This window comes from Aureobasidium pullulans (genome assembly GCF_000721785.1).
Source record: "Aureobasidium pullulans EXF-150 unplaced genomic scaffold scaffold_1, whole genome shotgun sequence".
NCBI lineage: Eukaryota > Fungi > Ascomycota > Dothideomycetes > Dothideales > Saccotheciaceae > Aureobasidium > Aureobasidium pullulans.
Window position 1 is genome coordinate 296,225 of NW_021941021.1, and position 27,570 is coordinate 323,794.

Here is a 27,570-nt window from a genome sequence, read left to right on the forward strand (position 1 = left end):
CTGCTATAAATGGATTAGCTTTTGATCGTCTCTACAGCGATCTGCTATTATCCTGAATTCTTCCGTCCACAGTCCATTGATCTTGGTCTACAAGAGGGACACAGAAGCGGGGTAATGGCGAGATGATTGTCTAGTCTTGATCATGGTCACGACTTGGCTGTTTTGTTCAGCGTAGAGCTCGAGATCATGGGTTGTAGTTAGGATCTAGTGGAAAGCAAGTTTGATATTCTGTTAGGGTGTTGAACCCTCGCTGGCTATCTACTGGTATGTTGAAAGCTCCATCACCTATTCCAACCACAGTCGGCCCCCGTTACACACATCGCGCCTTGTTTCAATATTTCAAAGCAAGGGGCGATAGAAGACGACAGGCGACCTTCAACTACTTCTCCAGACAGACTTGAGTATAATAAGTTCCAAAAGCCAAGGCAGCAGAAGCACAGCAAGAGACTGCCTCGGCCGGCTGCTCCTTGAGTCCACAAGCAGCGATCGAGGTCGCAAAAGAGCCAGTGGCCCAGTTGGCGCACGATCTACACTTGTCCGCGTGAGGAGCGGAAGAGCAGGAGTACTTGTGGATCGAAGAGATCTGGGCTTCTTTGAGCTGTCTGCAGTTGCGGGCGCGTTTGTCCAAGAACACATGATCGGGCTTGGGAGCGCGAGAGATAAGAGAGAGCCCGTTGTCGGATTGAATATCCAGGAGTTTTGCTTGAGCTTCGATGGCCTCGAAGTAGCTATCAAAGAGGGAAGTGGGCACGCAAAGGGAAGGGTTGTCGGCGTACTCGATGGGCATCTCCGGAAGATTGACGCCTGTGTCGGTGTTGTTGGCGTTCATGTACTCAAAGGTGAAGCCCAGTGCTTGGATATGAGCTCCAGTAGCGCAGTTGAGAGAAGTAGAGTTCTCTGCGCTCTGAATAAGAGCATTGGCAGTGGTAATGCTAAGAGCAATGAGAGCAATCTTGGGGGAGATCATGGTCGGAGGAATGAGATGTGCTTGATTGAAGATGGATGACTTTGTGTTGTTTGTGAGAGATGATTTCTCTTGAGATGCGAGGCAGGTCTTTATAGCTAGATAGCTAGAGAACGACCTGTATCAGAGATCACTCTGACCTTACCTCCTCATGTCCGGTACGATGCTTTTGTCCCGGTCCAGCCAACGGCGTTGTCAGCAGAGTATTTGAGTGTGATAAACTTCCTCAACGAGAAGCAGAGATGATGCCGTCGTCTCGAGTCGCCGAGTATAGGTCTTTGCGAACAGTCAACCAGGAAATGTCTGTATAGCATAAGCCTTGCTCGTTGAACGAGCCAAAGTCAGTATCGCTACCAAGACAGGCACGTTTTCTTCGCATCCAAAGTGGCATTAAAGTCAGATCATGCCACCTTGATGAAATACGAGAAAGTGGACGGAGTCTTGGAAACGTTCAGAACGCAGTGCGGGTATTCTTCCAGCAGTGTATTGCAAAGTTGGCTGCATACCAGTTTCAGTGAACGCGAGGTCCACAGCGTACTGGAATCTCGTGAGTCTATCTTACGAGACGTTGATCTGCATGAGTGGTAGCAGACATCAACAGTGAGAGAGCCGAGGCTCCATTCCTGCGTATTCAACCGTGGGGATAGCTATACCGAAGCGTATCGACGCGACTTGTGCCGATGGACTGGAGAACAGACAACAATCTTAGCGGAGCTGTCACTGACGTTTTTGAGTACTTCTTACTGAGCCTGTTGTTGCATGTGGAGGAGGTGAGCTATGATTGATGATAACCAGAGTTGTAGGGAGAAGCAGCACGGCAGGATGATGTTCCGAAGATGCAATGCGTGGAAAGGGCAACTGCAACCGTGGCGGAACTTCGGGCGGTGATCTTCCAAACTCTCTCTCTCACGATCAAAATGTTAAACTCACCACAACACACCACGTGTATAGGAATCACCCGTAATCTAAGTTCCGATGGAGATGAAAGCAGGTCAGGGCTAGAGATCGTTCCTGCACGGCAAACTCGAACCGAACGATATCTGCATGATATGCAGCTCCAACCGACTTGATGAACCTCGAGGCTCCAAGCTGACAGTGCAAAGCATCTGCTTGATCTATGGAGCTGGATGTGGGAAGTTGAGAACATGTGGTTCTCTCATCAGCTGAGGCTTGCGGTATCTGAGAAGTGCTCACGCTGACTTAAACAACTACACCTCGACAGGCGGCGTGTCAACACCTTCTCAATCCTCGCTCGCCGAATCCAATGGTAAGACATCCTTCAACAACTGGAGCGCATCTTTATCAAGGAGTTCCCCATCCGTATAGTCGCAACGGCAATGTCCCAAAATTTGCTCAAGTGTCCCAATGCTTCTCTTTGCAAGTCTATATCTCGTATTTATGAATCAGGCCCATTCTTCTGTCAATACTATCGACCATAGCTTGATAGAACAAGACCACACCTTTGGTATCGACTCCGCGATTGGAGATTCAAGGTAAAATGAGCTCGTAAAACCGGTGGGTCAAGGAGATACTGCTACCAAAGTCTCAGCCTATAGTCTTTCTTCACGGCAACTCAACTTTCTCTAGGTCAATCAAAGCGAGGACGAGCGTGGGACATTCAGCATTTGGGCATCAACTATGCCTCCGAGACAAAGACATATAAGAACCCGAGCACCTGCCTAGGTCAACACTGATTCACAGCACTCCGTCCAAAGCCAACAACCCAATTTCCAACCATTTCGAACACAATGCAATACTTGTCTGCCGTCCTCGCTCTCTTCGGCACCCTGTATGTCTCTTTTTCTCATACGGTCCACGATGTCAATCACGACAATACACTGATAACGGACTCAAATAGTGCCATTGCAGGCAAACACCACAACTGCGGCTGCAACGTCCGTGGCGCCTACAGCGAAGAGCTTAGTCAAGCAACTTGTGCTCTGTGGGGTGCCACCCAGATCCACACTCACTTTGATGGCCATTCTGTAAGCTTGACTCCCTTGACATAATCCCTACTTGTTTCTCTTCTTCCACATTCAAGGACACTTTCTTACATGAGAATTGTGCAGTGCGTCGACAAGGGAATAGGCCGAGGTATCGATGGCCAGCCCTGGGAGAACACTTGCAGACAGGCCTGGCAAATCAACTTTGGAGGAAACCCGAACGACGTCGAAGGACACTGCTGGCACTAGAAGGATGTGGCAGACCCTCAAATCAGTTCTTGAGGCCAGACATTGCAACGATTATACTTCAGCGCTCAATATGTAGTTCTGAAGGAAATGCGGCACTGGAATTATCATTTAGTACGTCGAACAGTAGAAACTAAGTCTGTCCTTACAGTAGTAGTAGTAGTATAAACCAATCCTATCTCTGCGCTCACCAGTCCGAGTATAATCTGTTTCCTTACGCTCAAGGCATGTTTGATGGCGTGAACTTATGAAGATTACTCGTTGAACATCTATACGATAGAACCTCCAACATCTTTCTGAATGTTCGGAGCCATGTGTGCACAGATAGCCCCTCATCATATACTAAGCTTGGTCGGCCGTGTGATTGCAGAGATGCACGATTCTTGCCACATTATCAGCGACATCCACCAAGAACAGCACGATCGAGCCTTTTTTACGGACGACTGTCCTGACGTCGAGAACGATCCAACATGACTTAGTAATAGGTGTGCAAATGAGCTGCCCGGTCAGTACGAGCGGACATGCAGGTCATATGCAGTCAGCCACACCCATAAGCGAATTGATATAGCAAGATCTGCCACGCCAAGTCCACACCTGCACCTCGATGCGATAGTAAAGATTATCACGCATCGTGTATGCGTACAACTTTAGCGATATGCAATCCTCTCGCGACCCCGCAGGTCTGTTTCTGAGGTAACTTGCCGAGCGACTTCTCCTCGATCGTTATCTTACTACGAATGTGCCCTCTTGTTCGTTGTTTCTCAACCACTTTCGTACTATCTTACCACCAAGATGGGTCGTCAGAGCGAATCGGAGACAGGCATGAATACCACTTCTACAGATATCAGCTACGATGACCGCGAAGTCTTCACCGACGAAAAGAACCACCAAATCAAATATCGCACTCTATCCTGGCAATCAGCAGCTTTCATCATGATCACCGAGATCGTGACCGGTGGCACCTTGACTCTCCCTCAAGCAATCGCAGTCGTCGGTCTCGTTCCAGGCACCATCATTATACTCTTCTGCGGTATCTGGGCTTTGTTTACATCGTTCTTGCTCATCGACTTCAAGCTCAATCATCCGGAGGTGCATAACATGGGTGATGCTGGATACATTTTATTCTCGCCTTTCGGGCTAGGAGTGATGGGTAGGGAAGTATTGAGTGCAGGCACGATTCTTTTTGCTATCACAGGCGTGGGGAGTATGAGCTTGCTTGGTCAGTTGGCATTACAGACCTTGAGTCAGGGCAGGATGTGTGCGATGTCTTATCTAGGTATCTGGACTTGCATCACCTTCCTTGTTGCTTTACCTAGGACTTTTGGGGCAGGCTTACTAGGATTCTCCGTCGCGGCCTGTGTTTCTGTGCTGGTTGCTACTTTGGTTGCTATGATTGGCAGTGGTATTGAGCCGACTCCCGATCGAATTGTCGTTGCTACGGCGCCAAATTCATTCTATACGGCGTTTCTAGCCATCACAAATCCTGGTAAGCAGAGCTGGATGAGGAGAAGGGGAGCAAAGATGCTGATTAAGTTAGTCCTCGCCTATGCTGGCCACTTCTTGTTCTTTACCATCATTTCCGAGATGAGAGTCCCCAGTGACTCCAAGAAATCAGCATGGGCGCTTCAACTTTTCAGCACGACCTGGTATGTCATCTTCGCTGTAGTGTCCTACTTTTATCTCGGCTCCACGGTGCAAAGCCCATCTTTTCTCAGCTTGTCAGAGATTTGGGCAAAAGCTGCTTGGGGCTTGTTTTTGCCGAACATCCTGGTCGCGGGAGCTCTATACAACCATTTCGCCGCCAAGATTGTCTTCGTGAGGATGTTTAGGAAGAGCAGGCACTTGACAGAGAACACAGTGCTCGGATGGGGGGTTTGGATCCTGTTGCTTGCAATCGCAAATGCCTGCGGTTTCGTACTGGCGACTGGTGTGCCGGTATGCCATTCTGCTTGTCTTCAATTGCATGAGCACTTCATTGACACGTTGACAGTTCTTCTCATATCTTGGTGGCATAGTCGCGTCAGCTTTCGCCTCGTGGTACACGTACGGCCTTGCGGGAGCCTTTTGGTGGCACGACACTCATCATCTCGGTAATGGATGGATATCCGTCAAGCAAAGATGTCCAATGTTCATACTATGCCTTGGAACTCTACTTGCTGGAGGTTTTATTTGTGTTGGGGGCATGTACGCGATTGTCAAGTCGTTGATCGAGGCATATGCTTCTGGAGCTGTTGGCCACCCGTTCACCTGCTGATTGCCTCTGAGAAAGTAGGTGAATGGAACAAGTTCTGATATTCAAGTCGTGCTTTCCGTATTCGAGCAGCGAACGGAGATCGATCTTGTTACGGAGACTCGTATGTCGTAACACTTTAGGGCTATCAGACGCAATATTAGGCGAGTCGGCAAAAGTTGCCATCTCAACGATTGGCTAGCAAGTGAAACCAGAACCGGACGAGCTCATGCTGGTGTCCGTCGGAGAGGAACATTTCTCTCTTAGCTTGTTTCCTCTTGAGAACCTCATCTTCAGCTGTTTGTATTTCATCTCTCCAGAACATGTTGCTGAAATCACCAACCCGAGCATGCCGGAAGCGAAGAAGGGCAAGAGCTCGCGCGGGCCCTGATGAGGGATGAAACTCGCCTGCCACGGGCCAAGCCGAAGGCATCGCGAGATGCGCTGGCAGCGACCAGGTTCTCGTTTCTCTTCGAAGCCCAAGGCAAGTCTGCTCTCGAGTCGTCCTCGCCAATCAGCCTACTGAATTTCCATATCGACTTCCTTGTTGACGCGGACACTTGCGAGTGCCTGTTGAGCAGTTTGAGTTGCTTCCCGCACCGTGTACTCCCAGTTTCGACCATCCACAGTGCTACACGCCAGCTGCGGTGTCACAAAACCTACACAGCTCTTTCAAATCTGGTGATTAAAGTTTTGTGGATAGTTACAGGACCATGAGACGGGATTTGATGAGTCAGGTTTCTCTCTTGTTCCGATCCAGATCTATTCCAGCCTCAGCATCATCGTCACCCCCAAGCCGGTCGTCGAATCCGCGGATGAAACACTGCCCAAGTCGCGCCTTCCCTGACTTCAATTGACAACCAACACACGCAGATCAGTCTGCCTCGTTCGTCGCAATCGTTTGACCACTTTGAGAAGTAGGCTTCAACCTCAACAGCACTTTCCGGCATTGGGTTAAATATATACTAAATATACGAGGCTTCAAGGTGCGTTTGTCTGTTCGTTCTGCGGTTACGACCGTGCTTCTGCTTCCCAGCCACTGCATGTTTCCTGCCACTTGGGTCTACCCAAGTTCGCTGTCCATACCCAGCCCCTCGAGTAATATCCCTGTTTGACAAAGCGCTGTCTTGTCGGCACAAATCATGTTTTCTGTTCAATTCCTATGTTCTGCAATTGCCGGTCCACTTTTTCCTGCCCAAACCTTCTTTCATGTCTCTACACCATATCGTCATACATACTGAGTGTCGCAATAGAAGCAGACTACCGTCATATTACCTCTGTACAAGTATCTTGTGCGATACAGATCGGTGGCTGTTGAACAAGGAGTATAGGCTTCAGCCGAAGGATTTGAGCGGAAACGGCCCAAGTAGCGGCTCTGGATCCACTACCAGCCTTCAAACTGTCGCATCAACGGCGCAGTTCGATTGACGATTACCACGAGTCTCACGACCCATTGGCGACTGCACGAAGGCAACAGCGAATAGCCCAAGACCAGAGCAGCTTCAGCGCATCGTCCCCGACGTCGACGTCCTCGGAAAGCACCGCTCGAGGGCTACGACGAGCCCCCCGAATCGACGACTCTCGGCGTGTCAGTAGACGAAGATCTCTTTCTTTCGACAGCGCAAACGATCACGTCCACGAACCCCGGCTTCCGCGACTTGATCCCAACTCGATAGATCTCCCAGATCTCACACCACACCCAGCTCTTCGCATCTCGCGACGTCAACACTTTGCGATTCTCTACGCAATCGAAGAAGCAATTCGCACGCCATACCCCTTTACACCCGTCCTTGAGGAAGAGAGAGAAGCAATGTCAGATCTTCTGGGCAGCAACAACCAGAGTGGCAGTAGAACCACACCTTCAATGCGTACACCCCGCGACGTCATGGCAGATCGACTTGCAAGGGAGGCAAGAAGGGAGGCTGAGGCTAACCAGCAGAGAGAGGAAGAGCAGAGATCTTCTGAGCGCGAACGTAGAAGAGCTGCCGCCGCCGCCACGGAGCGTATGGCTAGACCTGAAGCCTCATCATCGTCGGCGCGTGTCCCCGAGGAGACTCAAGGCAACCTCCCTTCCCGCCAACGATCTCAGAGCCAGTCAGCGCAACAACCTCCTAACACGCAGGCCACGTCTGGTCATCGACGATCTCACACGACCACCCAGTCCGGAGCACGCATCTCCTCAGCACCCGATCCTCCTTCAGCATCAAAGGGAGATGATCTCAGAGAGGAAGTCCGTCCATCGACAACGCGCATGAACTTCCCTCATGCATTCGAGAGATGGGAAGATCTGTCATCACACTGGGAAGGGCTCACATCGTACTGGCTCCGTAAGATCGAGGGCAACACTGACGAGATCCGTCGTAACATCCCGTCGGCTGCTGCCATGCAACGCCAGATCCAGGACCTCTCGGCTGCTGGAGCCAATCTCTTCCATGGATTGGTAGAGTTGCAGAGACTGCGCGCAAGCTCTGAGCGCAAGTTTAAGCGCTGGTTCTATGAGATGAGAGCTGAGCAGGAGAAGTGGCAAGAGGACCGCGCAGACTTGTTGGGCCAGATCCAGGATGAGCGTAACGCGAAGGAGCAGGCCCTGGCTGATGTTGTGCAGGCTCGCAGAGACGCGCGCCAGCAAGAAAACGTTGCCAATGAGGCTCGCAGAGAGCTCAACATCTCGAAGAATGAAGCCAGGCGTGCTTGGGAAGATCTTGGCACCATGGAGGCAGCCCGTCTTGGATGGATAGGAGATCTTCGCCAGGGCCTCCCCACCGTCATTGGAGGCGTTCAGGTCGTACCTATGCACACTTCCAGCCATCAGGGCAGTGAACGTCGTCCTACCACTGGCGGAAGCCCTCAGTACCATCAGGCAAGATCGCAGCAGTCTCCAGAGGTTCACCAGTCCCAGCAGCAATACCAACCCATTGTGCCGGACGTGCAATACCAGGAAGAGGAGCCATCGCCTACAGACACTGACCCCTTCACCGAGTCGGCCAGAGCTGGTCAACATCTCCACCACGAACCCGACCTGCAGCAACTCGGTCCCGACGAGGCATACGCCGCTGGCAGCACTCCTGCCTCGACCTCGACCGCTCGCACTGCCATCTCCCCACAACAGCAACGTCGTGATCTGTCCCCCCATGCCGTGTCTCCCTCGATCCACCCCAACGTGACCACCACTCGTCCTACAATCCAACCCAGCCCATCCGCCAGCACAGGCGCTGTTCGCGACGAGCCTGAACTCTTCTACCAGCAACCTCCTGGCAAGGTCTACCTCCACTCTTCTCCTGGCAGTGCCGGTGCGGGCTCAAGGACCCCCGTCGCCGAAACCACTCAAACCATTCGCGAATTAGGCTCGCGCCCTTCCTACGAATCAAACACAACTGAAGAGACCGAGTATGAGATTGACGAACACGGCAACGTCCGCCGCGACGCTCAAGGCCGTCCCATCGTCTACCGCAACCCCAGCCGTAGCGCACAGCACAACGCCAGTCACGTCTCTTCCGAAGACTACGACACCGCCGCTGATGTCGCCCGCGAGCGCGAACTCGCCGCCCGCTATGGTGTCAATATGCCCCCTCCCCAGGTCCCACACGCACCCACGACCAGTGCCGAGGCTATGGCTTCATTCGCCACTTCAACTGTCGACGATGCTGACCCTGCCGGTTACCGCGCCGCCGAACCTGCCGATTATGAAGGTGCAGGCTACGGCGACTGGGAGGCCCTCCAGAGCAGACATCACCATCCCACTCGCCTCTCAGATGTTCTCGAGGAGGACGAACGCAGTCGCACCACAGCCGAATAGGAAAAGGTTGTGGATGATTCTGACAGCAACCACCTATTCAGTCAATACTTCAACAGCGACGACGATGATGATGAGGTCGTTTTTCGTCCTCGCTCGAGTGATAAGCTCGGTTGAGTGAGCTTTACGATCGAATTCAAGCAACGCATGGCAGTAATCTTGTCTCTTCACAACTCTTCTTTGCACCTTTCCTCACTTCTTCCTTAATTTTTCTCTCTGTTTCCTTGCATTTCACAGCAAGCGTGCCGTTTTACGTCAAAGCGCGGTGCTAATGGGGGCTTCGGGTGGTGGTAATGACTTTGCATACTCGGGGATGGCGGTGGCTTTTTCACGACATCAATGAGGTTGAAGGGACGAAAAGAAACACACGACGCACACATTTCACGCTTTCATTGCTTCACTTCTTTATCTGGGTTGTTTTACCCATGGCTACTCACTGTTGGATTGCTTTCACTTTATTCTCTTCTCTGCTTTACCTTTTGCTCAGGATAGTTCTTGCGGACTTGACTTATCCTTTTTCTTTCCATGAGCTCACTTTTCTGTAATCGTTCTTATACCCAAATTCTCTTCACTTTTGTTTCTGTAATCAAACCCTTTTTCTTCACTACAAGCTTCTTTATTGATTGGTTCTGTGCTTCTCCCGGCATCGTATTTCTCCTGTTATACACGTCTGTGAAAATGCAGAATGATCTTCAGGTTGCTGTAAATGTCCAGTGAGAGTCGTCGCTTCTCGCACTCTCAATGGCCAAATCTTCGATCTCGAATCCAATCTCGCATTTTGACAAGCGTTTCCGTCTAGGGGGGTCGGTGTGCAGGGAGAGGCGATTGACGATCAAAAAGTTGAAAATTACATAGATAGCAAAGAAACCCCTTGCCTTTTCTCTATCTTTTTTACAAAGTATACACGAATTCGGGATTCTCACGATCCGTGAGATCCAACCATTCTTGATTCTCCGCTTTGACGTAATCGGGGGAAGCGCGGATGTCGGCTCTTTTGCTGTTTTGTCTCTTGCAGTACCAATAGATGAATACGATGTCGACTATACAGAGAAGATAGCAGACAATCTGGAATTCAGAGTTAGTGGGTTTGCAAAGCTTTTGTAGGGAGGGGCATAGCTTACAATAACGATACAAGCGGGAATGTATCTAGGTGCATCTGCGGGACGGAAGGTTTGAGGGCCGATGATGTTGCCGACGCAGTAGGCGATTAGGTAAAGGGCGGCTACTGTGGTTTTCTTGGTCCATCCGGCGACGTTTGTGGAGATCAGACTGAGGAGAGCGACGAATGGTGTGGGTGATGCTTGGGTGAGGTAGTAGCCGAAGAGACGTCCGATGTTGTTGTCGAGTGGTAGGCAGACGATCAAAAGCATACCTAGTGTGGAGATCCAGAGACCGGAAGTTGAGATCAGAAGACGGTGACCGAATTTGTCGCCGAGGTAGCCGCAGACGAGGAGGGCGATGACTTCGACTGCACCGCCTGGAGTACCGTATAGGAGAGACTCTTCTGCTGTGTAGCCGAATGATGTGATGAGCTGAGAGAAGAAGTTGGAAATGCCACCTGGAATGACAAATTAGCTTCTGAGGTTCATCGTTCAACGAGAACCATTGTACTTACCATTAGGGATGTCAGCGACCAGGGCATAGAAAACGAATGCCCAAGTCAGCGGATCCAGCAGCGCCTCCTTGAGCTGATACATCTTGAAATGCTTGTTTCCAATACCCTGCTGGTTGCATCTGACACGCTCAATAGCAAGGATACGATCTTCCTTGCTCAAAAAGCGTGCGTTCAGTTGACTGTCCGGGATAACCCAGAAGAAAATAGCCCCGACACAAATGGTCAAGCATCCGGTAACCAGGAAAATGATCTTCCAGGGCTCAATGGCGGATCCATGGATTCTCGTTCCCTTAGCAATACCGTATGCTACCAGACCACCGAATATCTGGGCAAATCCATTGAACGAGAACCAGATTGATGTTCGAGACCCTTGCTCTTTCTTTGTATACCATTGACTAGTCAAAAGTGCGAATCCAGGAGTGACTGCGGCTTCTGTAACACCGAGGAAGAATCGAACAGCAACACCGCCACCGAAGTCGCTCACAGCTGCGAAAGTGCACAGAGTGGCCCCCCAAAGAATAATGTTGGCGGCCGAGTATTTTCCTAGTGGTAATCTTTGCAAGAGTCGATTGGTAGGGTATTCCCATGCGAGGTATCCGAAGTAGAACCTTTGGTGCGAGTTAGTCCTACTATTCACAGGTGTTGGTGTTTCTTCCTCTTACATTGAGCTCAGCCATTGATAGTTGTTTCCTGTTAGGTTCGTGTCTACTCTCAGTCCCATGACAGAGGCGTATGATAATGTTGTCTTGTCCAAGTAGTTCAAGCCGTATACAATACACATGACCTAGAAATAAAGATGCAATCAGTACGAGTTCGATGAAGGCGTAGTTCATTCTGGGATACACACAGGCATCAGATTCCAGTCAATCTTCCGTAGTAATCGCTTGTTGGTCGCTTCATCCAATTCAATAACTTCTCCTTGGTGCGACGCGAAAGCCTTCAAGGCCTCATCACCATCTCCAGCATTTTGCAAAACCGACTTGTCTAGACTGCCATTGCGAATGGCATCTGACAGAGGTCCAGGTAGGTCCTTCTCCGCATCATAAGACTTCTCAGTACCAGACATATCGACAGAAAAGAAATGCGACAAAGAAACAAAATTACAGCAAGGAAAGAAAAGACCCGGCACCCGTGAATACTTAAGCAAAGGATTAGAGCTACTCCACAAAGATACGTAGATATCGGCGAGCAGAGCGGAATATCATCCCTCATTGAGGTTACACATGAGTTTATGTTACCTCGCCATGCCGTTAGATAGGCACGGCGTAAGGCCAATCGAGGTATCCGAGGGGGAATGATCGTCAAGATGCGCGTGGAGAAAGAGAGGTCGATCAAGCACTTCTCGGCCAAGCTTAAACCATCTTGGGCAGGTGCGATGACGGTCTCTTGCCCGTAGCTTGGCATGCCATCATTGCTTTTGTGGTATAGACATTTCGAGGCAACGCGATTGCAGAATATTTTCAGGCTTTGAGAAGCACAAGTAAGTATCGACCAACGTCGGTCTGATCGTAGAAGATGATTGGGAATATGCTCTCAGTCTGAGGTTTCGAGGGCAAAGCTTGAGTCAAAGAATCGGTGAATTCATTGTTCACTTGCTCTTCAGGTCGCTCTCATGACTATAAGATATCGCCAGTAGCCTGTTATTACTGGAGAATAGTCAGGTCATCACCCCAATTCCTCATAGATCGCACGAGTGACCAAAGATCGCATGCGTTCAGTAATTTCTCGAAGAGCCGAGCATTTATCTCAAGTATTGGGAGTAACCCTGACTCCAGATTTACCCCGCCATGCTCACGTCACAACTCTCTTGCTTACAAACACCCGAGTAATCCGAATATCTCAACTCCAAAACGCAAAAGAAACAAAACCTCTCATGTCCCAACTACTCACAAAAAGAGCACTCTCAATCTCCAGACCTCTTAAATCCAACCACCTCAAAACAATCGCAAGAATGAGCTCCTCAGACGCCTCCGCCCACTTCCCCCCACCTTCCATCCGCAACATCCTAAACGAAGTAACAACCCTCCTTCACGAACGCAACCAAACCATCGCAGTCGCCGAAACAGCAGCAGGCGGTCTCCTCTCTTCCTCTATCCTCTCCACCCCTGGCGCCTCCAAAGTCTACAAAGGCGGTCTGACCCTCTACACCCTCCCCTCCCGCACCGCCTACGCAGGCTGGACGGACGAAAAGACCAAGAACTACAAAGGTCCCACGCCTGAAATTGTTGCTGGGATGGCTAAGCATGTGAGAGGGGAATTAGGGGCGGATTATGTGATTTCGGAGTCAGGGACTGCTGGGCCTACGGGTGGGGAGACGAGGAATAGGACGCCTGGATATGTTGCGCTGGCTGTGGATTGTGAGAAGGGGATGTTTACTAGGGAGGTGGAGACGGGGTTGGGAGGGGACAGAGTGGGAAATATGGTGAGGTTTGCCGAGGAGGGATTGAAATTGGTTAGGGATGTCATTACTGGCGATGCTAAGCTGTAGAGTATAGTATGGCTTTGGTATAGCAAGCCTGAAATGTTCAACTTGCAAATTCGAAAATCAAGATATAAACGTCCCTCTCAGCTTGTCAGACCACAGTCGATTATGATATTCTGCCCTGTCATGCTCTTTGACAAAGCAAGCGTTCGTACTTGCTCTGCCACATCCTAGAATGTACGGTTAGTACTGGATCCTCTGGTGTAAGATTCGAGTCCACTCACATCAACCTCAGGCAGCCTCTTCAGCTTAGTGTTATTCTTATGTGCCTCCCTCTTCTGCTCCGAAAACTTATACCCCCACTCCGTCAACATCAACCCAGGACTGACAGAATTAAACCTAATCCTCGGAGCACAAATATTCGCCAAACACTTTGTCAAATGTATACTCGCCGCCTTGGTGACCGCATACGGCAGCGAACTTCCACTAGGCTTGACACCGGCAATACTAGCCGTGGTGATAAACGCACCTTCCGTCTTGTCCAAATGCTCTCTGGCGGCGTATGCCAACCACATGTGTGCTTTTACATTGTACAAGAAGCATTTGTCCCAGTCTTCGTCGAAGTGCTGTTCGTCGAAGTTCATGAAATTGGTTAGGCGTGTGTAGCCAGCGTTTGAGATTACGACGTCGAGGCGGCCCATTGTGGTGATTGTTTCCTGGATGAGGATGGTGATGGCATCGCGGTTGCTAATGTCTGCTTTTATGGCATGGAAGCGGGGGGATGTTTGGGAGGAGACGGTACTGGGGATGTTGTTGAGTTCTTTGAGGACGTCCTCGGCGCGAGATGTGTTGTTTGCGTAATTGATCACCTGTGAGTACGTTGTTAGGAGTATGCTATGATAGAGAGCTCGCAGAGAAGACATGCCACTCTGAAGTCTGGTGCCAGGACTCGGGCAATGGCAGCGCCCAGTCCTGCTGTGCCTGCTGTGATGAGAGCAACTTTCTGTACTGCAGCCATGGTATGAGACGAAATGTGTGACAAGGACTAAAACGGGCAGAAGCAGGCAAAATCAAGAACTGGAATATGATCCAACAGACAGATAACAGAGAAGGATATACTTGGCCGAGGACCCTAGTAAGGACTGCCGCGGGGTAGCTACTTGTGTTTACCTTCCCACCTTGATATGCGGAGCTGCTCCGCACTGGAATTCCGCGGCAGAGAAGACCGGGATAGGCATCTTTCCGCACTGGCTTACTGATGAACACTTGGTAGTCCTCAGATCTGACAAGCAAGAGTGTAGACTCGCCGATGATATCGGTTGCCTACTTCTTGATAAACGAAATGTTTGTCGCGAGAGAAAAGGCTTTGTGGTGAAGCTTCGAGCTGGAGAGAGCAATTGCCGAGATCGGCATGACGTCGAGAAGGCCGAAGTTTTGTAGAAGTCGAAGTCCATAGGTGTCGAACTCGAGCCTCGAACACTTGAGATAGTCCAATTCACAAGATAGATACACAATGGCTTCATTCTTCAGATCAGTACCCAGAGCTCTTTCTCGTGCTTCGGCATGTCAGCCCCTGACTGCTCGTGCCAGAGCTGCTCCCTTCTTGTACCGTGGTCTTGCCACAACCCAGGAGCAGCCTCGCATTCGTCTGGGCTCTGTTGCCCCTGACTTCAGTGCAAAGACTACCAGCGTAAGCTTGATTGCTGCGAATGGACAGACCAGTAATACTGACAAGTGCAGGGTGACATCAACTCGTTCCACGAATGGATTGGCGACAGCTGGGCAATCTTGTTCAGCCATCCTGCCGACTACACGCCTGTATGCACCACTGAGCTCGGTGCATTTGCCAAGTTGAAGAACGAGTTCGATGCTCGTGGCGTCAAGATGATTGGCCTGGTATGAGATTCGAAAGAGGATGAGATGGACAGAGCAAGGCTGACCGATAATCGCAGAGCGCCAACGACCTCGGATCGCATGAGGGTTGGATTCAGGACATCAACGAGATCGCAAACACCAGCCTCCAGTTCCCCATCATCGCTGACCACGATAGAAAGGTTGCCTTTCTGTACGACATGATCAACCAGGAAGACTTGGACGACGCAGCCAAGAAGAGCATCGCTTTCACCATCCGCTCCGTCTTTGTCATCGACCCCCAGAAGAAGGTCCGTCTCACGATGATGTACCCTGCATCTACTGGCAGAAACAGCGCCGAGGTTCTCAGAGTCATCGACTCTCTCCAGACGGCAGATAAGAAGGGAATCGCCACACCCATCAACTGGCAAGTTGGCGAGGACGTTATTGTGCCTCCTTCCGTCTCGACCGAGGACGCAAAGAAGAAGTTCAACAACGTCAGAGAGCTCAAGCCTTACCTGCGCTACGCAGAGATCAAGTAGATGGCCGGCTTGTCAGTGACTGGATAGTAAAAATATAGACATGATGAACCAAGACTAGATTTCCAAGTACCTTTGACATGTAGCTGGCATACCTCGTGGCTGCTTCTGGAAGAACGGTGGATCGGCTCCAATCGACGCTATCCAAAGCATCTGATCCGTTGCTGCGTGCACAAGAGCGAAGCTGGTGGGTGTTCGATGCTTGGTCTCGGCGTCCATTCGGCCGGCATTCAAGATCAGCCTCGGCTCCCCGGATTTGATGCTGAGTCCCCTCGGGAAAGCTTGAGAAATGTTGCATCACATGAAGAGAGCACGCCCAGCATCATCGGCTTCACTGTTTGACATTTGTGGCTTCTTCTTTCACTGGTGACATTCTTCCCCTCTTGCTCCCTCTTGCTTCATCTCTCCTTGATCTTCAACTCTCTCCGACCTATCTCTATCCCCAGCTGTCACCCCCACAGCTTCTCCACATCCTTTCCGCATCACATCATGTCCAAATCAAGCATACCGAGCGTCAATGACCTGCCGTCTGCAGACGAACTGAAGAAGGATGCTGTTGTCGCAACAAAACAGACGTTTGCGAGTTTGCGCTCGCTAGTCTCTGGAGGCGCCGGTGGTGTTTGCGCAGTCGTGGTTGGACACCCCTTCGACTTGGTCAAGGTGCGCTTGCAAACCGCTCAAGCCGGCGTCTACAGCGGCGCAATGGATGTTGTGAGAAGAACCGTCGCCAAGGAGGGTCTCGTTAGGGTATGCTATAGCCTGCTATGCTGAAGCTGGTCCAACAACTCACAGTGCGATAGGGTCTGTATGCCGGTGTCTCGGCTCCCTTGGTCGGAGTGACGCCAATGTGTAAGTCCAGCTTTCTGAACATGGACAAACACGATTGCTAATCCCTCTTGTAGTCGCCGTCAGCTTCTGGGTATGACCGAACCAAACCCACGAACAAACCTTGCAACGACTGACAGAAGCTAGGGTTACGACTTGGGCAAGAAGCTCGTCAAATCAACCAGCACAGTAGTCAACGACCAATTCACCGTCGGCCAGGTATGCGCTGCTGGTGCCTTCTCCGCCATCCCCACAACCGCCATCACCGCCCCCTTCGAGCGTGTAAAGGTGTTGCTGCAGATCCAGGGTCAAAAGACTTTGGCTCCCGGCGAGAAGCCAAAGTACGCAGGTGGTGTTGATGTCGTGCGTCAACTCTACAAGGAAGGCGGTGTCAGATCCGTCTTCAGAGGAAGTGCCATGACGCTCGCCAGAGACGCCCCTGGATCAGCAGCATACTTCGCAACCTACGAAATCGTCAAGCGCAGACTCACACCCAAGAACGCAGACGGCACTCCCGGCGAGCTCAGTCTTCTTGCTGTCATGGCCGCCGGTGGTGCTGCCGGTATCGCCATGTGGATTCCCGTCTTCCCCGTTGACACCATCAAGAGTCGTCTGCAATCGGCAGAGGGCAACCCTACAATCGGAGGCACTGTCAAGGAGCTCTACAGAAGAGGAGGTTACAAGGCATTCTTCCCTGGTATTGGTCCCGCCATGGCTCGTGCTGTCCCCGCCAACGCTGCCACTTTCCTCGGTGTCGAGTTGGCTCAAAAGGCCATGACCAAGATGTTCGACTAGACGTATAGATTCTCAACAAATTCAAAAATGCTCCTTTGACAAATACTCAATGTCCACTATCCAATGGTGGATTCTGACTCCAGGGTCCTGCTATGAAACAATTTTTCGAGTCGACATGGCTGATCTTTCTTGGCGCTTGACTCTCCAGAGTCGATCGCCGTGAACCCTTGATGATCACTGTTCCCTTCTTACGACTCGTTTCAGCACAAGGACGCCTCTGGCCTGACTGCCGGACTTTCGTAACTCCACAGGTTTCACTCTTTTGTCTATCTGCAATATCGGTCAAGGGTGGTGTCAGGCCTAGTAGATTGTCTAGTAAAGTGAATCCACAATTTGGAAGTAGGCGGCGAAAACCATAAAAATTAAGTCTCTTCCTCCAATTCACGTTTTTCTCTTTTCCATACCTATACCTCTCGACACCACTCTTTCAAACATGTCAGACGGCACAATTGTACTTACCGGAGCCACCGGCTTCTGTGGTTTCGCTATCCTCCAGGAGGCTCTTCAATTCGACTACAACATCCGCATCGTGGTGCGCAGCGATGCCAAAGCCGATATTGTTCGCAACAACCCATGCTATAAGTCTCTTACCAGGAAATTTTCGCCATGCAGTTTCTGGGTCGTCCCAGATCTGGCCGCCGAAGGAGCTCTGGATGAAGTAACAGTGGGTGCCGATTACATAATTCACTCTGCATCGCCAGTACCCTTTTCGAACGCTACTATGGAGCCTGCAGAGCAGTGGAACCAATTGATCGAGCCTGCCATCAACAACACACTTTCCGCTTTGAAGTCAGCACAAAAGTCCGGCACTGTGAAGAGAGTCGTCATCACTTCTTCCTGCGCCATCTTCATTTCTCCCGCCGTCCTTGGTGGTCCCGTAGACGTCCCCGTCACTGTCACTGAGGAGACAGTCAATCCTGAAATCCCTCCTCCTTATTCAGGCAACATGGTCGCCTATGTGGCATCCAAAGTCTCTTCATTCCGCCGCTCGAGACAATGGATGGAAGAGAACAAGCCGAACTTCGACGTCGTCAACATTTGCCCCACCTACGTCCAAGGAAGAAACGAATTGGCTACTTCACCTGCGGACTTGATGGCCACAAGCAACATCCTCTTCCTCCGCATTGCGCTGGGCCTCACACCCCCCAACTCACCAGCCGAATTGGCTTCCGTGGTGCACATCGAAGACGTAGCAGCCATCCACGTAGCCGCCCTAAACAAATCCTCCATCCCCGCTGGCGAATACCTCTTCGGTCAAGAATGCAAATGGAACGACGTAAACGACATTTGCAAAGACCTATTCGCTGAGCAAGTGGAAAGCGGTGTTTTGCCCTGTACTGGAAACGTGCCTACTAAATCGGTGGTTTGCAGTAAGGAAAAGACGGAACGCGTGTTTGGGATTGAGTTGAAGGGGGTGGAGGATATGGTTGAGGATTTGATGGAGCAGTATTTGGAGCTTTCTGGGTTGCAGGGGAAGAATGATGAGGATGATGAGGATGATGAGTAGACGAAATTCCATACAGACCCCTCAGAAGCAACATCTGGTGAGAGCGTAATTTATAAAGCTTTGTTAATACTTGCAACATCTAGACTTTCGGAGTACGTTTTTTTCTGGATGTGCTTCTAGTGTCATGTTACATTAAGTCTGCTGGACCTTGAGGCTCCATCCCGAGATAGCTACAGGGAGCAAGTCGGCAGTGAGTCGCTGCTTCTTTTTGAAAAACGCTTGCTCGATAATGATGTTGTCGTCATTGCAAGACCAATGACATTGGAGGAAATGTCATGACTGTGAGCTGAGCATATAATACGAGCAGTCCATGACGATACGTCTACACCAGTGATCCAGTCAGTGAAACCCCCCATTTGACAGGAGAGTTTCAAGGAGGAATTGCAGCAACATGTCGCTTGCGTGAACGTATCGTTGATGGGTAGATACGTTAGCAAGCATGAGTAGTAAAGAAGCCGAAAAGACAAGCAATCTGCAAACGTTCGTCCGAACGATGGGACAAAGCAACTGAAACCTTGAATCTCCTACTCTGAGAACAATGTTCGAGTGAAGGGTCGTGAGAGGCTCGCGAAGAGAAGGGCATTTAACATCATTTAGACCATACCTGATAATATCCTTATCGGATATTCTCGAGCTAAAGCTTTGAAATAAGCGCCTCAATAGCCAATGGTTGTAAGCAAGGAATTGTTTGATCGTCTGCTCGCGTACAATGTTCCTAGGCGAGAAATGTCTCCATTGAAGATCCCGCATAGATCAGCGCTGTAACTTAGTTTGCGGTCTACTAAAGCCAGAGAAGGGAGACGAGTAGTATCATGTGTAATCTTTTCTCATGCAAGATTCCTGGATGCCTTTAACTGAGTGGTTTCACAAAATCGTGATTCGTCCTGCTGGTGAGACGTGGCTCCAGCTATTGATCAAAATCTCACCGCTTTGCTTGCTAGATCTTTCGCAGAGGTTGTTTCTTGTACTGCCTGTGATGATTTGTGACAATGGGGAAAGGTATACTCAGTCTGTTGGTCTCGCCTTCTGTCGGCATTCTCGTCTTGGTGGCTCGCATCAGATTCGACTTCGCCACTGTGCTGACAAATTGAATGCGCTGTGATAGCACTAGAATGTAAGCCACGAATGCAGTGCGCTAGCTGAGTTGATGCTTCTATCCCGATGACGAGATTGCTCATGGAGCATTGTGCCAGTGTAGACTCCACAATCGTGCTGACAAAACTGTTGGCATAGGCCGACAAAAGAGCTGTCAGGTTGAAAGAATTGTCTTTGCTAGACGAACTGTTCTTTGACACCTGCAAGCGACACAATGAATAGATTGTCATCTCATGTCAGCATGATTGACTGATCGTGTCTCTACCTGCTATGCACGGAGGCCGGCCGGCGCTTACATCTGTAGTATTGGGTCAGACGGTTTGAAGGAAAGCGGCTTATTGGATCTATAGGGTTACCAGAAGAGGTCATGCGTGCCATAGACAGCTGGTGCGTTCATACGGGGCCGGAAGAAGTATAGAAAGTGGCACATCTCTCACGTCAATTGTAGAGATTCATGCTTCGCTGTCAGCGAGACAACGATGCAGGCCTTGTCCAGTCATGGCTAACTGTAGCTGCATCCGACGGTTAGTGTGAGCTTTGGATACTGCTTATATCGACCTTGGTAAGCACCGCCATTGGTCAGATACCCTTGCTATGCAAGAAAGCGGGCGAAACGTCGGATGTGATTTGAGTCTGTACCGTTTTTGCAGGCTGCAGCGATACACGAAATCAATAAGACAGGGATGAGGCGAGATACTTATTGATTGGTTGGATTGGTTTCGTGACTTGAAGCTGCATGACCTGCAGTCACTGCAGTGCATGTTGTTCCCGCAGCCTTGGATCAGGCGTCTCCGCGTCGCCGCCACCATGCAAGAGGCTGGAGCCAGTTAAAGCGGCGACATTTCATGCGGCCTGCAAGCGAAGCACTGCAATTTTGCGCACATGTATCCGTAACTTGCATGCATACTATATACATTGATCATAGAACGTGGGGGTTCTCGGGTTTTTGATGCTTCAAGCAGTTTGCAACTGATCTCTACGAACAGGATTCCAGGTTACCTTACACAAACTTTCGGTACGCGTCACGTCGTTGGTCAACCAGAAGAATAATCGTAGTACAGCGAGGAATGGGGGCTTCAAGCAGGGGGCCATGTTTGAGGCCAATCCGCTGGACCGATTACCGATGAACGTAAACGACAGAGGCGCAGATCCTGCGACGTACCACTATTTACCATATTAGGACAATATCCCCCAGCCTGGATTCTACTCAATGCTCTTCACCAAAATTTGTTTATCGACATTGGTGTCAAGTCCCAGGAATGGAATTGCTAAGTTTGGTCGAAAAACTTCGTAGGCTCAAGAGTCGGACAGGAAGTGAAATTACCAAAGAGACAAAATCGCTTCCAGAGATTACCGAGAAGACCGATCATGGTCGTAAATCGACACATCCACGTTCAGATGTCAGCCAGGCAAGATTTCGTCGCACACCTTGGGCTGAGAAGCGGGCATTAGTTTTGAGTACCTTTTCTCTCACGGTTCACTACATCACCTACTGACTCGTCCATAGCCGCCGATGAGACAACCTGGCCTGCTTGTTTGTTTATCCTGGACCTTCTCATGAAACAGATTATAAAACTTGAGAAGCAAGAAGATCATCGCACAACGACGAGCAAAGCATCGCCTCTCATGAAATCCTTTACTAGCGATAACGACGATTTTCGATTCCACCATTACTTTGATTTGGTGGGTGGTACGTCGACTGGAGGGTAAGTCCAGACCTTCGTCTTTTGATTCGTGGACCTAATTTTGCCATAGGCTTTTAGCCATCATGCTAGGACGCTTGCGACTCTCTCTGGAAGAAGTCTCCAAGGAGATGTCGGAGGTGCTTGAACCATTCGATTCAAAATCATCAAGCCGCCAGGATCGCGCTCGCCAGATTCGTGCAAAGCTGAACGACAGGATGAAATCTGAAACGCTGAAGCCTCCACTTCAATCTTGCATTCCGCTCCAGGACGTATGCCGGGAGAACGCTTCGCAGTTTGCGTCAATACCTGGAATGTGTCAAACGTAAGAAGTCTCCACCAAATACATAGCAATTTCTGAATCTCGCAGATTGGTGTTTGGGGCTCGAAGTACCTCTCCTTCGAAAGTCTTTATCTTGAGATCTTACCGCCAGCCAGCATCCACGAACCAAGGTCACAAACACTTGGATGAGAACAAACATTTGCTTCCACTTGTTGACGTCTGTCGTGTTTCAGTAGCCAATCCGAGCTACAAGGAATACGTCAACGTTCATCTTGACGCCACAAAATCAGCAGAAGGCATGACCGGGACTCCCACCAAAGAATTCGATTATCATCCGCTGATCGAGGAGGAGATAAAGCTTTTGCACGGTGAAACGAGCTTCTTACAATACCTTTTTGAGATAGGCAGTCAACCAAAGAAGCCCGCATCTCGATGGCTGCCTTGCTTGCCGTTCGAACGAGCTCGATCAGTTGATCACTTCTTGGAAGCCAAGGGCGATGTGTCTGCAGAAGGTCGACAACATCTTCGCATAAGCGGTTTAAAGAAACTTGCCAATTGTCTCAGAAACCAATCCAGGGCCGAGGCTGAGAGATACTGCTTGGATCAAGGTCTGGGTGATAAATTGGAAAGTTGCGCGCAATCATTGGTCAAAGCCCGTCGAGCTCGTGCGAGCACTTTCAACTGGGAAACATTCGCCTTTACGGACAGATATATGTGCTCAGTATGCCGCAAGGAGGGCCTCGGTCCTGAAATACTCGATGAACCGGCATTTTTTGACCATGTTGACTTCGTTCACGACTTTTACGATCTGGAACCGCCGGAGATGTTCAAGATTCAAGAAGAAAGTTGGATGAAATTCTAGTTTATGCTCAATACTCTTCAGCCCGCACGACCTGTTCATCTTTGCACGCTGGTCAGAAAAAGAAGAGAAAAAAGGTAACAAGCAGCCAATTGCTCTTGCAGTGAGCAGACTATAAACAGAACATGGACATGAAGATATATTCAGGTGTTGTTTAGAGAAAGAGAGCTCAGCACAAATTCAGTGTCTCTATCAGGCGTCAGCGATCACTGGCACGTCAAACATGCTGGCTTGGGTCACTCACCCGGGCTGGGGACAGGGACAATGGTTCGAAAGACACCCGAAGACTCTGTAGGCATCTCTCAATGGATGATGGTTGTCTTGTTCAGCCGACATCATGTCCATGATTGCTCCTAAGAATTGGTTGACATAGTCAGGAACGGATTTGATGACTTCTCTCAACTGATCCGGGAGCTTTTCTGGGGAACCTGTTGCTGTCGCTCGGAGAACTTCGACCCACTCTTGGATCTTGCCGTCGCGCAGTGCCTCTGAGTAGATCACCATGGTCTCATGGTTGTGGCGGTAATGCATGTTCTCCCTCATCTTTCGCAGATCCTTGCCAAAAATAACGGTCGCCATCTCGAGGAAGACAAAGCCGAGACTGATGATGTCCCATTCCAGCCCTCGTTCTCTATCTTTCGGATTTGCATTATCTGGGCCTTTCCAGACATGTTTAGAGGAGTACATGATAGTTCCGTCCAGGCTGCTATATGTTATTGCTTCCTTCACATCATTGTAGGCCCTCGAGATGTCGAAATCCGCCAAGATGGCGTTGTGAGCTCTATCGATGAGGATGTTCTCAGGCTTGATGTCTCGGTGTTTGACGCACTTTTCATGGAGGTACAGCACGGCTTCGCAGAGACAAGCAAAGAACGGAAGGAGTTTTGGAGTGTCCTCGTGTGCAATCCAAGCCGAACGGGCTTCCTCAAAGTCTTTGTTGTGTTTCGAGATCCTTTCTAGAAAATCACCGAGATCTTGAGTAGCCAGAGGAAACACCAGAACCCCGTACTCAAGTCGGTTCTTCCTCCCAGATCTCGAGAAGCTTCCCAGAACGGCTATGATGTGTTTGTGTCGCAAACCTCGGAGTATCTCCAACTCGTTTCTCAACTTCAGGATATTTGAAGGAGTCCGCATTATCTTTGCGGCCACACGATCCTGCCTGCCGTCATCGGTAATGAGTGGAACTATCACGATATGTGATTTGGCGGTCCATTCCACCAAGGTGCCAAAACGAATTCCAATGTCTTCAGAAATTGGTTGGTAGTCCATCTGAACGGCGGGACCTTGATGGCCGTCTCCTTGGACCCAATGGAACCTCTGTCCACTCGTCAAGAAATCCTCCAGTGAAATGTCTGAGGCCGCATTGTGCAGAGTCATGTTTGTCTTGAGCAACAAGTGACCGCAAGGCAGTAAAGACAGCGATCCCTGTTGGGGTTCTATGGATAAGGTCTAAGTTAGATGGGACTTTCCAGAAACGAGTAGGGTGGCTGGCAGAAGGCCTGAGGCCGGGTACGCAGAAGCTTTAATCTCGAAAAACAATCTCACGGGATAGGTTTGTGACATGACATGATCCGCACCAGCTTGCATCGATACATGAACTGTCCATGAGAAGTGGGGTCGCAGTGTTGCAGCGGCAACCCCCTCCAATAGAGAAGCCGAACAATACTTCTGCAGCATATCTGGCCAATGAGTGGCAGCCCGATGAGCTGCATCATCGTTTTAGGCCGCCTCGCATGATTTTTTAACGCCATGTTCAGCAACCGACCTATGGTAGCACACCACGTCTAGACGATGAGTTACTGCGGCATGGAAAGGCTGAACCTCTTGCAGAGTCACAAGGTATTTTCCAAAAGTCGGTCAACATGCCAAAATCGGGGCACCAAGACTTGGATGACTTAGCAATTGTGTTGAAGCCCCATCCGCGATAAATGAGACTGGCAGGTACAGGAACAACTTAGAGGCACACTTTCTCTCTGAAGCAGAATTTGAACTATGGAGATAGCTCTAGGAGCAACTTCGCTGTTGCTGCAGCTCTTCGCAGCGGCCATCGAAGGTCACGATCAAGCATGAATATCTCAAGAACACTTGCTGACAGTCAACAGGTTATGATCTGTTTCAAAGTGCAGCGAATGCAAATCAGGAGGTCAAGACGTTTGTTTTACGTCTCAAGATGGAGCAGTGCAGACTTGCAAGATGGGGGGAACTGATTGGACTTTCCGGGATTATGGATCCGCCAGTATACACTCGTCATGTCAGGATACACGAGCAATTGATAATCGAAACCCTGAAGGAGATCAGAACAGTGCTGGACAATCTGCGTCAACTGGCAAACATCCATGACACTACATCACCACAGAAGGTCGTGTCCGAAGTAGATACAAGCAATGCACGCTCATCTGACATCTCCGGACCACTGGAACAGTCATCCGCTGTCCGCGAAATTTACGGTGAGCTCACAAAGGGTGTGGACCTTGAGAATATGCCTTCGACTTCTTCCCGGTACGCCAGAGGTCTGAATCATCTCGTTCGATTCGCGAATGAGGGGCGCATCATATCCAAAGAGCCAAAGAGACTGTCCTGGGCCATGAAGGACCAGGACCGATTTCGTAAGGGGTTGGACAGACTCAGGCATCTTACAAACCACTTGCACGAGACAGTATCAGACGACCAGATGGACCAACTGCTTTGGCAAAACCACGAAACTTGGTTGTCCGTTCTCCAGCTCAGCAACACCGCGGATGATGTGAAGGCTATGCTTACTGCCTTGCGTGAGACGAGCCGCCATGATACAGCTTTAGTGAGCAGGGACAACAAACTCGAGTCACATCTCCACACTACGATCGACAACGTCGCCTCATTCGCCTTCAAAATGAGCTCACTTGGAAGGACAAAGTCGATGCTCTTGGGTGATCACAATATGCTTGGTCTGCAACAGATGTCGGAAGAAGACGACGGTTGTCGAACGCTAGCGATCCTCGACGATAAGCCCGTCTGGATTGAATGGAGAAGTTATACGACCATCCCAGTTTTGGGCGCGCTGGGTGCTCCCGAGCCTGGTTTTGATCCCGATCTTCAAAGCGTCCAGAATGTTGAGAGATTGACTTGGTTGCTGAGCCAGCCGAATCAACCTGACGAGTTCCGTCTACCTAACTGTTTAGGATACGTTGACGACTTCGACCGACTTCGCTTCGGAGTCGTCTTGCACTCGATGTCCAGTACCTCTCGGTCTCTCCTCTCCTGGTTCGATGAGCCCCGAATTGGTGTCGGTGGTCAATGTATGATCGCTCGTCAGCTCGCGGAGAGCTTGTTATATGTGCACGCTGTCAATTGGCTCCATAAAGGGCTTCGAAGTGCTGGCATATTGTTTGAGAAATCTGCAGTCAACTCAGTTGAGGACTTCGGTCGATTGCTAGTGTCAGGTTTCGGTTTCTCCAGACCGTCCGATCACTCCTTCACGACAAGCGGACCTCCGCGCGATACCAAGTGGTCGCTCTACTGCGATCCGGGTTATCTTGATCTAAACAGGAAGAAAGGCTATCGCAAGTCATACGACATCTATAGTCTTGGTATCATCTTGATCGAGATCGCCCATTGGAAGCCCATTGACAAGATCCTACAGTCGCTACACTCTGGCCGAGATTCTGCATTAGGCGAGCAAGGACAAGATGATCGCGTGCGCATCATCGAGAGCGGCACAGTACTCAGACAGGTTCGCAAAAACATGGGCAAGAGGTATGCGGACGCTACTAGAGCTTGCATCCAAGGAGTGACGGCTTTCGGTTTGCAGGATGGCGTCGATGAGTCCAACCCTTATGTGGCTGCTTTGCTGCAACAAGCTTTCATTCAGGTTGTGGTTGAGCCTTTGAAGGGTATAGTTGTTTAATCACTAATGATTTCGATGGCATGGTGAAGCTCAAGTTGATGGCCAGAAATCAGAAATTGGGATTCGTTGAGCTCGCAGGTTGAGCTTCCTTGTTTAGAACCCGTCGAAGCATCATGTGTTCTTAACGCTAAGCAATCTTAGCACGAGCTTTACAAAACAACCATATCGGTACAATTTCGATTTACATTTCTGCTATCATCCCCAGCACAAATCAGCCCTTTCGTAAGAACGAACACGTCTAAAACACACACTTGCAAAGCAATGATTGTGCGTAGTATAAGCTCCAATTGTCCTTGCAGCCACGTTATGCGTACCGTAAATTGAATCATGGTCTACGAAATCTTCGTTATATATACACGTCCATGTTGTGACTTTCTACATAAGAAAAACAGTGTATAATCTACCCTGCTAGAGTACTTTAGTATGCTAATTAGCATCCGCCGTGTTCCAGGTCTTGGTGGAGTAAGATAAGTGTGAATGTTTGGATAAGGGGACACGTCACCACCCTCTGTGGAATGTGGTCTGGTTCATTCTATGCTACCTCTGTTCTGACCACGTCAACCGGGACCTCGGACGCCTCTCACTAATCTTTCACATCGCTCGATAAAGAAAGAAGTGGACGAATTTGCATCGGAATCACCAGCCAAGTGTACAGTTTACAGTCATCAAGTGATCCTGCTATGGACTTACTGTATTTGTTGCACTTGCCGGGAACGCAGCCTCTGCAGACACTCCAACTCCACAAATCCAGATTTTACCGACGGCATCGTATGACAAGCGTAGCTAACGTGGGAAGGCTGTCATCTCTGCAATGTTAACGCTGCTAGGGATGATACAGCAGCCAATATGGCTTCTCCTATGTGTGATACCTATCAATTCTTCGGCTCGACGAGACAAGATTCTTTCCCGAGGACAGGAGGATTAGTCTCTCAATCTAGCCAACTTCGTGCGAGGGCATGTACCTACATATCGTTGAGTCTTACACGCAAAGGCTGCAAACACCAACACATGCTTACCATAAGCAGATATTGTTCTTCG

The 27,570-nt window shown here is 50.0% G+C and overlaps 15 protein-coding genes across 15 annotated transcripts; 10 read left to right on the forward strand and 5 right to left on the reverse strand.

Moving 5' to 3' along the window:
• Positions 1-202: 202 nt before the first annotated feature.
• On the reverse strand, positions 203-1,180 carry M438DRAFT_340989 (uncharacterized protein). The gene has a single exon (XM_029904395.1). It carries the CDS (start codon positions 965-967, stop codon positions 380-382), a length of 588 nt encoding a protein of 195 aa, XP_029765362.1. The 5' UTR covers positions 968-1,180; the 3' UTR covers positions 203-379.
• A 1,491-nt stretch (positions 1,181-2,671) lies between these two features.
• On the forward strand, positions 2,672-3,354 carry M438DRAFT_340991 (uncharacterized protein). The gene is made up of 3 exons (XM_029904396.1): positions 2,672-2,753; positions 2,823-2,949; positions 3,034-3,354. The coding sequence occupies exons 1-3, from the start codon at positions 2,713-2,715 to the stop codon at positions 3,154-3,156; spliced, it is 291 nt and encodes a 96-aa protein (XP_029765363.1). The 5' UTR covers positions 2,672-2,712; the 3' UTR covers positions 3,157-3,354.
• Positions 3,355-3,975: 621 nt separating this feature from the next.
• Positions 3,976-5,407, forward strand: M438DRAFT_370404 (transmembrane amino acid transporter; the record flags this gene model as incomplete). The annotated part of the gene is made up of 3 exons (XM_029908186.1): positions 3,976-4,639; positions 4,691-5,088; positions 5,144-5,407. The coding sequence occupies 3 exons, from the start codon at positions 3,976-3,978 to the stop codon at positions 5,405-5,407; spliced, it is 1,326 nt and encodes a 441-aa protein (XP_029765364.1).
• Positions 5,408-7,268: 1,861 nt separating this feature from the next.
• On the forward strand, positions 7,269-9,179 carry M438DRAFT_263054 (uncharacterized protein; the record flags this gene model as incomplete). The annotated part of the gene is made up of 1 exon (XM_029899858.1): positions 7,269-9,179. The coding sequence occupies one exon, from the start codon at positions 7,269-7,271 to the stop codon at positions 9,177-9,179; it is 1,911 nt and encodes a 636-aa protein (XP_029765365.1).
• A 145-nt stretch (positions 9,180-9,324) lies between these two features.
• Positions 9,325-9,795, forward strand: M438DRAFT_2290 (uncharacterized protein). Its single transcript, XM_029899459.1, has one exon. The coding sequence runs from the start codon at positions 9,470-9,472 to the stop codon at positions 9,719-9,721; it is 252 nt and encodes an 83-aa protein (XP_029765366.1). The 5' UTR covers positions 9,325-9,469; the 3' UTR covers positions 9,722-9,795.
• A 272-nt stretch (positions 9,796-10,067) lies between these two features.
• M438DRAFT_360720 (putative MFS allantoate transporter) lies at positions 10,068-12,072 on the reverse strand (the record flags this gene model as incomplete). Its single annotated transcript, XM_029907458.1, has 5 exons — positions 11,639-12,072; positions 11,454-11,575; positions 10,792-11,399; positions 10,298-10,734; positions 10,068-10,241 (listed from the first exon to the last, which is right to left on the reverse strand). The coding sequence occupies exons 1-5, from the start codon at positions 11,855-11,857 to the stop codon at positions 10,068-10,070; spliced, it is 1,560 nt and encodes a 519-aa protein (XP_029765367.1). The 5' UTR covers positions 11,858-12,072.
• Positions 12,073-12,631: 559 nt separating this feature from the next.
• M438DRAFT_340993 (putative competence/damage-inducible CinA family protein) lies at positions 12,632-13,351 on the forward strand. Its single transcript, XM_029904397.1, has one exon. The coding sequence runs from the start codon at positions 12,743-12,745 to the stop codon at positions 13,277-13,279; it is 537 nt and encodes a 178-aa protein (XP_029765368.1). The 5' UTR covers positions 12,632-12,742; the 3' UTR covers positions 13,280-13,351.
• On the reverse strand, positions 13,318-14,333 carry M438DRAFT_2332 (NAD(P)-binding protein). The gene is made up of 3 exons (XM_029899462.1): positions 14,139-14,333; positions 13,498-14,082; positions 13,318-13,443 (listed from the first exon to the last, which is right to left on the reverse strand). Exons 1-3 carry the CDS (start codon positions 14,229-14,231, stop codon positions 13,357-13,359), a joined length of 765 nt encoding a protein of 254 aa, XP_029765369.1. The 5' UTR covers positions 14,232-14,333; the 3' UTR covers positions 13,318-13,356.
• An 11-nt stretch (positions 14,334-14,344) lies between these two features.
• M438DRAFT_2360 (uncharacterized protein) lies at positions 14,345-15,035 on the reverse strand. The gene is made up of 2 exons (XM_029899464.1): positions 14,946-15,035; positions 14,345-14,895 (listed from the first exon to the last, which is right to left on the reverse strand). The coding sequence occupies exon 2, from the start codon at positions 14,734-14,736 to the stop codon at positions 14,380-14,382; it is 357 nt and encodes a 118-aa protein (XP_029765370.1). The 5' UTR covers positions 14,737-14,895; positions 14,946-15,035; the 3' UTR covers positions 14,345-14,379.
• M438DRAFT_350626 (mitochondrial peroxiredoxin-like protein Prx1) lies at positions 14,727-15,606 on the forward strand (the record flags this gene model as incomplete). The annotated part of the gene is made up of 3 exons (XM_029906660.1): positions 14,727-14,903; positions 14,954-15,109; positions 15,166-15,606. The coding sequence occupies 3 exons, from the start codon at positions 14,727-14,729 to the stop codon at positions 15,604-15,606; spliced, it is 774 nt and encodes a 257-aa protein (XP_029765371.1).
• Positions 15,607-15,927: 321 nt separating this feature from the next.
• M438DRAFT_340995 (mitochondrial carrier) lies at positions 15,928-17,258 on the forward strand. Its single transcript, XM_029904398.1, has 4 exons — positions 15,928-16,350; positions 16,404-16,452; positions 16,506-16,522; positions 16,576-17,258. Exons 1-4 carry the CDS (start codon positions 16,093-16,095, stop codon positions 17,221-17,223), a joined length of 972 nt encoding a protein of 323 aa, XP_029765372.1. The 5' UTR covers positions 15,928-16,092; the 3' UTR covers positions 17,224-17,258.
• Positions 17,259-17,410: 152 nt separating this feature from the next.
• On the forward strand, positions 17,411-18,826 carry M438DRAFT_340996 (NAD(P)-binding protein). Its single transcript, XM_029904399.1, has one exon. The coding sequence runs from the start codon at positions 17,657-17,659 to the stop codon at positions 18,728-18,730; it is 1,074 nt and encodes a 357-aa protein (XP_029765373.1). The 5' UTR covers positions 17,411-17,656; the 3' UTR covers positions 18,731-18,826.
• Positions 18,827-21,023: 2,197 nt separating this feature from the next.
• Positions 21,024-23,136, forward strand: M438DRAFT_379165 (uncharacterized protein). Its single transcript, XM_029908864.1, has 4 exons — positions 21,024-21,283; positions 21,333-21,531; positions 21,581-21,832; positions 21,878-23,136. Exons 1-4 carry the CDS (start codon positions 21,085-21,087, stop codon positions 22,650-22,652), a joined length of 1,425 nt encoding a protein of 474 aa, XP_029765374.1. The 5' UTR covers positions 21,024-21,084; the 3' UTR covers positions 22,653-23,136.
• Positions 22,522-24,026, reverse strand: M438DRAFT_379167 (kinase-like protein; the record flags this gene model as incomplete). Its single annotated transcript, XM_029908865.1, has 1 exon — positions 22,522-24,026. The coding sequence occupies one exon, from the start codon at positions 24,024-24,026 to the stop codon at positions 22,890-22,892; it is 1,137 nt and encodes a 378-aa protein (XP_029765375.1). The 3' UTR covers positions 22,522-22,889.
• A 615-nt stretch (positions 24,027-24,641) lies between these two features.
• M438DRAFT_379170 (uncharacterized protein) lies at positions 24,642-26,665 on the forward strand (the record flags this gene model as incomplete). The annotated part of the gene is made up of 2 exons (XM_029908866.1): positions 24,642-24,702; positions 24,752-26,665. 2 exons carry the CDS (start codon positions 24,642-24,644, stop codon positions 26,530-26,532), a joined length of 1,842 nt encoding a protein of 613 aa, XP_029765376.1. The 3' UTR covers positions 26,533-26,665.
• Positions 26,666-27,570: the final 905 nt, after the last annotated feature.

What these genes read in the sequence shown, in the direction of transcription:
- M438DRAFT_340989 (XM_029904395.1), bottom strand. Translation starts at nt 967, where the DNA reads ATGATCTCCCCCAAGATTGCTCTCATTGCTCTTAGCATTACCACTGCC.
- M438DRAFT_340991 (XM_029904396.1), top strand. Translation starts at nt 2,713, where the DNA reads ATGCAATACTTGTCTGCCGTCCTCGCTCTCTTCGGCACCCT. An exon ending in CTCGCTCTCTTCGGCACCCT is followed by an intron (nt 2,754 to 2,822) that starts GTATGTCTCTTT and finishes GGACTCAAATAG; the next exon opens with TGCCATTGCAGGCAAACACC. An exon ending in CTCACTTTGATGGCCATTCT is followed by an intron (nt 2,950 to 3,033) that starts GTAAGCTTGACT and finishes AGAATTGTGCAG; the next exon opens with TGCGTCGACAAGGGAATAGG.
- M438DRAFT_2290 (XM_029899459.1), top strand. Translation starts at nt 9,470, where the DNA reads ATGACTTTGCATACTCGGGGATGGCGGTGGCTTTTTCACGACATCAAT.
- M438DRAFT_340993 (XM_029904397.1), top strand. Translation starts at nt 12,743, where the DNA reads ATGAGCTCCTCAGACGCCTCCGCCCACTTCCCCCCACCTTCCATCCGC.
- M438DRAFT_2332 (XM_029899462.1), bottom strand. Translation starts at nt 14,231, where the DNA reads ATGGCTGCAGTACAGAAAGTTGCTCTCATCACAGCAGGCACAGCAGGA. An exon ending in TGGCACCAGACTTCAGAGTG is followed by an intron (nt 14,083 to 14,138) that starts GCATGTCTTCTC and finishes ACGTACTCACAG; the next exon opens with GTGATCAATTACGCAAACAA. An exon ending in AGAGGCTGCCTGAGGTTGAT is followed by an intron (nt 13,444 to 13,497) that starts GTGAGTGGACTC and finishes CGTACATTCTAG; the next exon opens with GATGTGGCAGAGCAAGTACG.
- M438DRAFT_2360 (XM_029899464.1), bottom strand. Translation starts at nt 14,736, where the DNA reads ATGAAGCCATTGTGTATCTATCTTGTGAATTGGACTATCTCAAGTGTT.
- M438DRAFT_340995 (XM_029904398.1), top strand. Translation starts at nt 16,093, where the DNA reads ATGTCCAAATCAAGCATACCGAGCGTCAATGACCTGCCGTCTGCAGAC. An exon ending in CCAAGGAGGGTCTCGTTAGG is followed by an intron (nt 16,351 to 16,403) that starts GTATGCTATAGC and finishes ACAGTGCGATAG; the next exon opens with GGTCTGTATGCCGGTGTCTC.
- M438DRAFT_340996 (XM_029904399.1), top strand. Translation starts at nt 17,657, where the DNA reads ATGTCAGACGGCACAATTGTACTTACCGGAGCCACCGGCTTCTGTGGT.
- M438DRAFT_379165 (XM_029908864.1), top strand. Translation starts at nt 21,085, where the DNA reads ATGGAATTGCTAAGTTTGGTCGAAAAACTTCGTAGGCTCAAGAGTCGG. An exon ending in GAAGCGGGCATTAGTTTTGA is followed by an intron (nt 21,284 to 21,332) that starts GTACCTTTTCTC and finishes ACTCGTCCATAG; the next exon opens with CCGCCGATGAGACAACCTGG. An exon ending in GGTGGTACGTCGACTGGAGG is followed by an intron (nt 21,532 to 21,580) that starts GTAAGTCCAGAC and finishes ATTTTGCCATAG; the next exon opens with GCTTTTAGCCATCATGCTAG.